This window comes from Alnus glutinosa, chromosome 6 (genome assembly GCF_958979055.1).
Source record: "Alnus glutinosa chromosome 6, dhAlnGlut1.1, whole genome shotgun sequence".
Taxonomy (NCBI): Eukaryota; Viridiplantae; Streptophyta; class Magnoliopsida; order Fagales; family Betulaceae; genus Alnus; species Alnus glutinosa.
The window spans coordinates 8,366,431-8,378,251 of record NC_084891.1 but is presented as its reverse complement, the minus strand read 5'-3'; the positions used below and the strand labels follow the sequence as shown (position 1 = coordinate 8,378,251).

Below are 11,821 nucleotides of genomic sequence, written 5' to 3'. Positions count from 1 at the left end.
TCTCCAAGCATTTTTCCATTTTATTGGGGATTTATACTCTGATGCACGCTAGACTGCTAGTTATGTAACCATCTCACACGGTCACGCTGGCTGAAGTTAGAGGAAAGGGTTGCTCAAACCTGCTTGAAGGATAACCTAAAATTTGCTCACATGGCTACAAGCAATCTATGGTAAAGAATACTTCCAAGTCCTAACTTGGCCATTGCTTTGGACTTTACCCTTTTTTTTTTGGTGGTAAGCAAACAGAGACAAAATGGTAGATGTTAGCTATGCCAGAAGTTGGTAAGCAGAATGGTAACAAAACAAAATGGTAGGTTTATCAGCGAACTTTCCATAATTATAATACTTCTCTACATCCTTCAGACTTCTATCGGAGTAAAAAAAATATTTATAGCAAAAGAGAAATGTTGAAGAGTTCACAGAAGGGGTCATAGCATAACCACAAGTTGTAGAGTTCATTCATGTCTAATCAGCATATCCCATCACAAATGTAACAAAGATAAGATCCAGATGTAGCTTTTCCATGTTTCAACATTGACATTATAAGCAGCAAGCATAGAAGGCTTTCCACTTCCAGTGGATCCGTCTCTCTGTTTTTCGCTTCGCTTCTAACCAAGCACTGTCAAAGAAAAACGATAAGTTATGACTCAAAAAGATATAAACATAGCACACTCAAATGTGCTCTCCCACTTCAAGCAACAAAGAGGGGAATTATAGTCAAAATTTAATGAAAAGCGGGATATGATGATGCATTGGAAATGTAATTACATTATAAGACCCCAAGAAAAGGTCAACAGAGATTCGATTGCATAAAAGAGTATCCATGGGCAGTGCATACCTAACTGTCGTAAAAGCGGGAACGGCGTCTTCGAGAACTGTGAATACAACAGCAATACACAAATTTTTTATAAAAATATGAAACCAGGAAGTGCTATGATATTAACTAATATGCATGCTAATGTCCATACACATACACATCCCAACCTTACTATTCAAAGTTACTACTCCAATATGAAAACTTTTTCAAAACTTGACCACATCAATAGTGTCATGCATGTTAAAAGGGTACCACAGCAGGAAATGCTATTCAGATAGTAGTGGATCAAGGTATGCAACAAGCAAAAGTCATGATGCCCTGGCTTTGGAAAAAGATGCGGCGTTAAGGGTGATTTGTAAAAGTGGTATAGTATTAAGTTTCAAACGAGATGTAACCCCTACGCCACAAAATGGCCGTAGGCCCCCTAAAAAAGGTGTGTGAGTATCAAAGTTTAGTTCAGCCAATTTAGCCATTCTTGGTGGCTCCATCATTAGCCATCGCAAAACAAGAGGAAGAACAATCATATTTCAAGTATGCAGAAAGAGATACCATCATATTTCAAGGGTACAGCAGCATTCGTAATGACCTGATCAGCTATGTATTTTCTAAATTATTCACTGATAATAATTTTAGATCTGGTTCACATCAAAATCACCCATCACAAACTATGCCAATACATTAAGGAGTCAACCTTACCAACTCCAAAGTCAGAAACAGAAACACAAGGCCATTCTAAAATCAGGCTGAAATTCTGCTTACCCAACCATGGATAAAATATCTTAAAATTTAGATGATTATATTTGTTTACTAGAAACTTAATTGACTTGTCAATATTTGCCAAGTTAACTTTAATCAACATCTTAAGATGCATTACAAGATGTTTTCACATATGTACTATTCGTTTTAAACTCTTAAGGTTCCGCATCACAAAGAAATTGATGTCAAAATTCAAAAGCAAACAGAAAACTGATTAATTGATAGATAACATAAATCAGTAAAACAAAGCTTGAAAACCAAAGTACAAGAAACATAAAAAGCATCTGATAAAAAAATTGAGATATGGAAGAAGCACTACAACCTGCGATGACTGGAGCTGCCCCTTGAGGGGATATTTGTACTCACAAACTCATCATCAGTCTCATCTACCCTATAGTCAGAATATTCTACAGATGCTACGGAACCCTCATCAGAAATGGAAGTATCATAACTTGTACGGCGATTTCCCCTTCTTGTATCACTAACTCTTGACCTTCTTCTGTTTCTAGAATTCCTTAAGTTATCAAACACCTGATACAAGATACAAGAGGTCCACCAGTTCCCTTCATCCCCAGGAAAGTCCTCAAACTCATCTCCAGTTTCATCATCCCCATATTCAATTACATAGTCTCCCAAAACCACCCCACGTGGGACTTCTGAATGGATAGTGCTCAAAACATCTATGATCTCAGAGGACTGCTGGAAATTCTCCCAATCAAGCTGCCGAGCAGGATCAATCTTTGATGGACGAGCATGAGGGTGTACCAGTTGAGCATGTTTTTGTAGTTCTAAGTATGTTCCCCTAAATGTACATCGTTCCTCCTCACAACAACGCTTCTTTTCATCCAGATATAGACGGGCCTTATCAACAACAACCCATCCAGTAACCTCTCCTCTACACAGGGGACAGTTTGGTCTATCGTTGCCTTTGGATACTACTGGCTCAGTGTTTTCCACAGGTGTCACATCAGATGTTGAAGCTGATGACATACCGTAAGCACTTTTGAAACGGTCCAAGCAATTTGAGTGCAAATGATCTGTATCACAAACAAAAGGACGACATCCATTCTCATAAGATGAGCATTGGAGGAGTACACCATTGTGAGGAAAGTCCAAGCATATAGGGCAAGTCACATCTTCCCAACTGGTATTTAATTGGATATCGTCCATATTGGATACATTGGGTTGAAATCCTCTTTCATAAAAAGGTCTTAAGGCCATGAAGAGACTTTTCACTTGAAAATATACAAGCAGATGGCATGCAGCTCACTCCTAGAGAGAAATTGTACAACTTGATGGAAGTACCAAGGAAAAAAAACCTAGCCAAGCTTTTACGTCAAACTAAATAGATCAAGCACTTGAAGAAGTACCACATGCTATTATACAAAGCTGCATACTAAAAATAACACTAATTAGAAGTCAGGTGAAAAGTGGGACACATGAAGGAAAATAGCAACATGTTTAAAAATGTTAGTTAAACTTAAATTCTTCTCCAGGGAAATATTTAAAAGAACCCAAAAAACATATAGAAACTAAAAGGCGCAGAACTTCCTTGAAAGGACTAGTTGAACCTATCATAGAACATTAGAGAAAAACATTAAAACAATAAAGACACCAATACCAGAAAACTGAGAAAAAGCATTTTATCCATAAAGTTCAAAAAAAGTTTTAAAAAACACACACACACACACACAACTTTCTTCTTGTACGCAAGAAGTGCCACCATTGTGGGCACCACCATTTTAGAAGAACTCTGAAGATCCAAAAATCATCATTAGTTTATTCCATTCAATAAGAATGTCAGAAAAAGTGACCATGGTAAGCTATATATCATCAGTTTTCATACAGCAGTGCAAAACGATACAAACCTTTGCAACCCTTTTAATTGAACAAACCGGGTACTTTCATCTCTACGTCATTATTCCATAAGGTTAGTAAGACAATTAGGCTTTGTAAAGAAACAATATCATTAATGTTAAATATAATTTTCAGAGTTGGTATTCAAAACATAAAATTAACAAAACAAACAAATGAAGAAAGCCTAGTATAAGCATAAGACCCATTCACTTTCTGGGAACCAAACAACATAAAACCTAATGTTCAAAACTCATTTTATTCTTTATAGTTCACTTCAGCAGCCAAAAAGAGGTTATATAAACTGTTTTGATTTTTATTTTTTAGATCAGAGCAGAATTTGAATGTTTAATTTTAAGGGAGGAAATAAATCAACAGACTCTCGCACCGAACAAATTAATATATTAAAAAAATAATAAAAATAAAAAACTTGATTTTTCGAAAAAGTTGGATTGCTGATATTGTCAATAGAGATAACAATTCGATACTAACATATATGAACAGCAATGAAATAGACACTAACGGGGAAAAAAAAAAGGTTAGCCAACCTAATTTTCAAAACAAAATGATCCATTAACCAACTTATCAAAAAAAATTGAGAAAATATTATCCCAATCCAAAATCATAGGTATTCAATGAATTTATCAAAGACCCTATGGGCCAGTACTAACTGATAGACTAGTAGATATTAAGAATGCACCAAAATTAACAAAATCGACCAATCAACAATCATGGGCATTCACCAAAACGATTCTAAAAAGTAAACACTGAATAAAAAATGAACTAAAATAAAAAGGGAAAAATGAAAAATTGTTAAATCCGCAACATGGGTATCCAGCAAAATCAAAGGAGACCCAGTAAATAACTAAAATCCATAACTAATTTTATTATTATACAGAAAACATACACACACACACACATGAAAAACTGAGACATGCAAGTGATAAACAACATAGAAATCGAACGTGACTCACCATAGAGACGAATTTTGGGCTAGAAATAAGAAACCCAGATAGAGATAAGGCCTTAAACGGAACGGGAGAGAGAGAAAGACAGATGCTTGGGTCTCTTCAGGTTTGTGTGGGCGATTGGGGAAGTCTGTTCAGACTCTCCGGAGCAGTATTAGGTAGGGTCTTCTTCTCTTTCTCTGTCTCGTTTCTTTTCCAAAAGAAAGTTAAAAAAGTAAGGTATACCCTTTTATGTTCCATTCACGATAATGCCCTTTAGCATTGACCAAAAAAAACTTCATTTAAAATATTTTCTCTCTTTTTTTTTTTTCTAATTTTTTTTATTTTATTTTATCTAGTTTTGAGCAATTGAACATTGTCAGCCACAAAGTGTTCACATTTTTTAATGGACAAATTGAGTTTGAGAAAATTTTAAACACGGTATTTCTCACATTTATTTTTAATAGAATTAATTAAATATGTACCTAATATTATGGTATTAAGCTAAGTTATTCTATGACACCGATGTGAATTAGGATCTCTCTGGTTCAATTAGGACCATAGTTATTGAATTTCTACTCTAGTAGCCATTAGACTCACTATAGTAGTCCGTCCGGCTGCTCTTGCTGAAATCATTACTCTTCACTCTCCCGTGCTGTAGCAATTGCGCTCCCTAGACCACTACCATGTAGTTAGGTAGGGGCAATCAATCCGTAGTGACGGGAATATAGGAATGAATGGGGATCCTTATCAATATAAAAATTAAGAATATATAATTAGAGTTTTCTCCCTTTCTCTCACTCAATAGATGTGTCTGGTCTGATACGGTACAGTACAATACGAGACGATGGGATGCAATGGGATGGATGGTAGAGGGCTGCCTGCGCCCAAAAGCGATGATTCACTTGTCCCCTTGTCCATAGGGACCTCGTGGCATACAACCAAAATGACTCCCACTAGATAGCCACCCCTTTCTCTCTTTTTACAGCCTTGTGGACGGACGAAAGAAGGGAAGTTACAGAACGGGGCAGTGATTTATTTTTTAAAATATATATAATTTTCATATGTATTTTAAATGCATGCTGATGTTATATATTTGGAAGAGATTAATCTCCTTGTGGGAAAATGATTTGTTGGGAGACGGTTTTCCGTCCCCAACACCCCCTTTTGATTAAAAAAATAGTTTTTAATCAAAAAAAGGGGGCAAAGGGACAGTCATCAACCCTCCTTGTGTTTCTCATATTACAATCCTCATATATTCTAAATACAAGCGTTTCAATTTCATAGGTTAATATTGTGAATAAAAATTGATTTTTATAGGTTAATATGATTGAATGGAAATATAAAATATATATATATTTGTGATTTTTTTCGTACGGGCCAAACACCGAAAAATATTTTTAGCGAAAAACATTTGACTGAAAATTAATTTTCCTAAAAACATTTTCCAAAAAAAAAATATTTTAAGCCAAAAAAAAAGGAACCTAAAAGAAAACTTTTTCCAATTGTTTGTCATCCTTTTCTTTAAGAAAATAAAGTTGTGTTAATTTTTTTCTCTTTTTTTTTTACCAATGTTTGGAACTTTGAAGAATGGGTTTTTTTTTTTTTTTTGTGATAAAATAGTGAATTTGTATTACTCAATAGAATCATCTCACTCCGCGAGTACAATATATTGAATATAGGAAGTACATTCCGCTATCCAAATCTTGTCTAAAAGCTGAGAAATTGTACATCTTGCCAAAACATGGGTTGCTTTGGTTGATCTGCAGAGAAATCCTCCAAAGCTTCCTTCGTCAATTCCACCACTCTATTAGGTGGATAAAATTCACTTCAAGAAACAAAGGAATTTCTTCTCAACCATATCATTCGTGCCACCATTATAGCTTCCACAACCTCTTCATCAGTAAGCTTCTCAAAAAATTGACTCAACAACTCATTTCCATCACGAGCCAACAAAGCAAGTTTTTGAGGACGCTTACTACTCTCTTGCCACACTGCCACTATAGAAGGACAGCTCCACAAGCAGTGCACCATCGTCTCAGGTTCTCGAAGACATATAGGACAATCTAGACTAGGGACAACCTTCTTCACTGCCAAATTAGCCTTAGTAGGCAGCAAATTGTTACACACCTTCCAACAAAATTGTCTCGCCACGGGAGGAGCTTTCAAGCTCCAGATGGATCTCCAAATCATGCACTCGGTAGCCTCCCTAGAGCACTCTCCTTTCTCTTGAGCTTGTCTTGTCATTGCCAAATGATAAGCACTTTTAACCGTAAAGACCCCAGTTGTAGAACCCCCTCCATATTGACACACAAAAGTTATCTATTCAGATTACACAATGATTAGCTCAAATACTCTAAGTGATTCAAGTATTGTAATTATCTCTTTAGATTGATTGTAACTAATTGTAATTATCTCTTGAACTAATAGAGTTTAACTTAGAAACATTCTCCGAACCGAATTGAGTTTATCTTGTAAACTCTTTCATTATATATATAGCACAGATGGGATGGTTGTAGTGGCAATGGTGGAGATAAATTTGCTGGGACACGGCATCTCACCAGTGACAAAGCCATACAATTCATTGCCCTCAAGATAAGGAATAATTTGGGTTCTCCAACTGAGGTAGTTTTCACGGGAAAGCTTCACTTGAATGCAGTGATGAAGGGAATGCAAGGTGGTGAGGGTTGTGGAGGGGGTAGAATTATGAGTAATAGCGGAAGTGTTGGAAGATGAAGAAGCCATTTAGATAAGACGTATGTCTAAAAAAGCTCTGATACCATATAATACCCCCTTCCCCCAAGCCTTGACTGTGTCACTTAGTCAAATTGATTCTGAGCCTACTTGCTTTACAAATGCATCCAAGCATTCAGAATGGAGAATAGCAATGTCTGAGGAGATCACTGCACTCATAAAAAATGGGACATGGGATTTAGTGTCTTATAAACCTTCTATGAATGTGGTAGGTTGTAAATGGATTTTCAAAATCAAAAGAAAAGTTGATGGGAGTATTAAAAAGTATAAGGCTAGGCTTGTTGCTAAAGGGTTTCATCAACAACCAGGTATAGATTTTGGTGATACTTACAGTCCGATCATCAAACCAATCACCATTAGAGCTGTACTGTCTATTGCTATTTCTGCAGGATGGTTCATTAAACAAATTGATGTCAGCAATGCATTTCTTCATGGATTTCTTCAAGAGTCTGTTTATATGGTTCAACTTCCCGGAATTATAGATTCTTAAAACACATTTGTTGTCTGTCATCTTAAGAAAGCCATTTATAGCTTAAAGTAGGCTCTTTGTGCATGGTTTCAAAGACTCAGCACCAAGTTACTGGAACTTGGTTTTCATGGTTCAAAATCAGACATATCTCTATTTATTTACAACTTTGGTGGTGTTAGACTGTTTGCCCTTGTATATGTAGATGACATTATTATTACAGGGTCCTCTAACAATGCTATTGACTCACTTATTCAAACTCTCTCAGCAACATTTCGCATCAAAGACCTTGGCCAGTTGAACTACTTCTTAGGTGTTGAAGTCACACGATCCACATTAGGTCTTCATCTATGTCAACAGAGATACATATCAGACATTCTAAAAAGGGTCAACATGGATCTTGCCAAACCCATTACTTCTCCTATGTCTTCTTCACCACCACCCAGCAGATTTGATGCTGTCCAATTTGATGATCATACACTTTATCGAAGCATTGTTGGAGCTTTACAGTTTTTATCCATCACTAGACCATACATCGCTTTTTCTGTAAGTAAAGTGTCTCAATTTATGCATGAACCCAGAGATACTCATTGGTCTACAGTCAAGAGGATTCTACGGTATTTGAAGCACACAATTGCCCATGGTCTCCTTATAAAACCATGTAAGTCATCTCAACTATTTGCATTTTCTGATGCTGACTGGGCGGGCTGCCCAGATAAGATCCACATCTGGATTTTGCATTTTCATTGGTAACAATCTTCTTTCTTGGAGCTCTAAGAAACAACCTACAGTCTCCTGCTCAAGCACAGAGTCTGAATACAAGGCTTTAGCCAACACTACAGCTGATTTATGTTGGCTCCAATCCTTACTCAAGAACTAGGGGTCTCTCTCCCAACGGCGCCCATATTATTTTGTGACAATATCGGAGCCACATATCTCTCTTCAAATCCAGCATTTCATGCTCGAACCAAGCACATAGCTATTGATTATCATTTTGTCAGAGATCAAGTTACTTCTAAGAATCTTATCGTCAATTTCCTCTCTAGCAAGGATCAAATTGCAAATGTTCTAACGAAACCGTTAGTTGCTGCTCGGTTCCAATTACTAATTTCAAATCTCAACGTGTGTCCACTTCCGTCTCGATTGCGGGGGACTATTGACACACATAAGTTATATATTCAGAATACACAGTGATTAGCTCAAACACAAACTCTAAGTGATTCAAATATTGTAATTATCTCTTTAGATTGATTGTAACTAATTGTAATTATCTCTTGAACTAATAGAGTTCAACTTCGAAACAATCTCTGAACCGAATTGAGTTTATCTTGTAATCCCTTTCATTATATATACAACACAGACCCAATGAAACAATTGGGTTTATTAAACATATCTTGGAGTAATTATACTCCGGCCACATTATCCGATCAGGTTGCTTGAGTGGGCTCACCAAAAACACTACAAATTCGAGCCACATCACCTGGGTCAAAGAGCCTGTGAATGAGATCATAATTCCACCAACTCGTGCCATTATCCAAGAGGGCAGCAACTCTAGCATCTGGGTTCATTGAAGGGTGGGGAGGAAGCATCAAACGTGGGTAAGGGGGAGGGAGACAAGCATCACCCCATATTCGAATACTTTCACCACCACCCTCCAACCCAAACCCATCTCCAAAACAACCCTAGCGTTACAAATACTCCTCCAAGCATAGGAAGGACTACGTCCTAGTTGTGTCTCCATAAAACCCCCCCGCAGGAATATACTTCTCTTTAAAGATTCAGGCCACAAGGGAATCGGAATTCGTCAACATCCGCCAACATTACTTAGCAAGTAAGGCCTTATTAAAAACAACTAAATCCCATAATCCCATTCCAATTTGGAATTATGAAATGCCCATACACTCCCAACTCATCCATGAATTCCAATTGTGATTAGCTTTGTGACCCACCAAAACTTATTCATCATAGAATTGAGAGACTTACAAAGAGATTTTGGCAGCTGGAAAATGGGTTATGATGTTTACGTTACTTTTACAAAAAGGAATTACATGGACATCGCATTAGGGAAGAAAAGGCGTTATTATTAAAACTTTTTATTTTCTCATATTTTAAGTAGAAAGACAATCACTCATTAATATTCCTAGAATTCATAACCTTCCTCGCTAGAAGTCAACAAAACATTGTGTACACAATTGAGCCCATTTGTCAATTCATTCTACTTCTTTGTTTTTTTCTTTAAAAAAAAATATTATTTTTTCATATTATTAAATAATTGTTTTAACTTTTCTTTCACAAAAAATTTAATTTTAGTTTTACTTTTATATCACATCCATCAATCCTTATTGTTATTAAAAATATATATATATATATATATATATATATATATATATATATATATATATATATATATATATATATATATATATATTGAAAGTGGTTGCCAAACACACCCAAAATTTTGTTAATTTTCAAAAAAAAAAAAAAAAAAAAAAAAAAGGGTTCACTAATTATGAATGGGTAGAGAGAGAGGAATTTGTATTGGTATTGATATTTGTTGGTTTTAGACCGTTACGGCGCAGCTGTTATTAGACCTGGACCTTAAACTTGCGTGCATGATGCACGTGTTTCCAAAGTCAAACCCTCCCATTGCATGTTTTTTTCAAAGTCAAACTCATTGAAATATTTTCATTTTTTTTTCTTTATTCTTATTTGAAAAAACTACACATATTCTCCTCAAACTACCATTCAATTGTTATTTTTTTTAAAACTAATTCAAATTATTCAAAATACCTAGTAGAAATATAAGAAAATATATGGAAATAAATTGCGTACTATCAATTGTGTCAATGTTGTCTTTCAAACTATCAAAGCATGTCAATTTCCCACCGAATTCCAACAAAAAAACAAAAATGACCATAATTTTTTTTTAATAACACAAAAATGTCATTATAAATACGAAAAAAAAGGCTAAAACTAAAAAAAAAAATTTAAAACTTAAAAAATATTAAATATTAAAAAAACATATTAAAAAAATTAAGGAAAAAACAAAAAAAAAAAAACGAAAAGTTTTTTTAAAAAAAAAAATAACTGAAAATTATATATATATATATATATATATAAATTAAAAGAAAAAGAAGAAGAAAAACCTGTTTTTATTTTTAATTTTTTTTCTCTTATTTTTAGTTTTTAGTTTTTTTTTTTCGTATAACTTTCTGTTATTTTATATTTGTTAAATAATTTTTTTTAAAAAAAAAAATTAATAATTTTATGAAGAGTATTTTTTTTTTCATTGGGGAGACATTGACATTTTTGAGTAATTTCGGAAGGGAAGATTGACACAATTGATCGTTTGGGAGCACATTGATAATGAGGTGATAGTTTAAGGAGTATATGTACTTTTTCCTTTCTCTTTTTTATTGTAGGGAGAGCAACGGTATTGTACATACAAGTAAAAATTTCTATCTTTTTTTTTTTAGTTAAAATAAAATAAAATAAATAAAAACAAAACAAAATGATGTGAAATTTTACCAACTACAGGGTGAGATTGGCTGACAATAATGTATTAATAGAGCTCCCACATTAATAGGAAAAATCTAGATTCATTATTTAAAAAAAAAAAAAAAAAAAAAAAAAAAAAAAAAAAAAAAAAAAATTCCTAATGTCCCAAATCGGTGGTTATATATGTAACGGGGACATGGCACATAATTGAAAGTTTTGATCTTCTAAAACGCTACATCTCTGAAATGCAACATATAATGATATAACTATGATTCTAGTGTTTTTTTTTTTGGATGAATGGTTTTTTCTTCTTCATATGAGGGAGTGGTTTCACTAGGTATTACCAAAGAATTAGTCATATCATTATTGTTCTATATATTTCCAGTTTTGAGCTTTATTCTATGAAGATTACAAATCTAGTACAAATCCATTACAAATGAAAATCCCATCAAATTCGTTATTCGAATTACACGTGGTTCAGACAAACAGTCCGTATAAAGAAGATAGATGCAAAGCCCACCTGTTCCAAATAACCCAGAATGCGAAATCCACCTACCCAGAGCAAGCAAGCCCCACACCTACCCTCTCCTTGACAATTCGGACACCAAATTTGAGGGGATCCCAGTCCGAACCAGTACACCATACGAGGACCACAAACTTCTTGCTATCCAGTTTGCTAGACTGGATAATGGACAAGCACCATGCTTCATTTATTATAAAATACCTCCG

The 11,821-nt window shown here is 34.8% G+C and overlaps 1 protein-coding gene across 4 annotated transcripts; it reads right to left on the bottom strand.

Annotated features, from left to right (window-relative positions):
• Positions 1-373: 373 nt before the first annotated feature.
• Positions 374-4,598, bottom strand: LOC133870892 (uncharacterized). Of its 4 annotated transcripts, XM_062308161.1 has the most exons (4): positions 4,402-4,597; positions 1,896-2,962; positions 839-875; positions 374-619 (listed from the first exon to the last, which is right to left on the bottom strand). In XM_062308161.1, exons 2-3 carry the CDS (start codon positions 2,792-2,794, stop codon positions 839-841), a joined length of 936 nt encoding a protein of 311 aa, XP_062164145.1. In that variant the 5' UTR covers positions 2,795-2,962; positions 4,402-4,597; the 3' UTR covers positions 374-619. The 4 variants fall into 4 exon arrangements, with proteins under 4 accessions (XP_062164145.1, XP_062164144.1, XP_062164143.1 ...); XM_062308160.1 differs by lacking the exon at positions 839-875 and having other exon boundaries at positions 1,896-2,969; positions 4,402-4,598; XM_062308159.1 differs by lacking the exon at positions 839-875 and having other exon boundaries at positions 4,402-4,598.
• Positions 4,599-11,821: the final 7,223 nt, after the last annotated feature.

What these genes read in the sequence shown, in the direction of transcription:
- LOC133870892 (XM_062308160.1), bottom strand. Translation starts at nt 2,794, where the DNA reads ATGGCCTTAAGACCTTTTTATGAAAGAGGATTTCAACCCAATGTATCC. An exon ending in GGCAGCTCCAGTCATCGCAG is followed by an intron (nt 620 to 1,895) that starts GTTGTAGTGCTT and finishes TTTCTTTGACAG; the next exon opens with TGCTTGGTTAGAAGCGAAGC.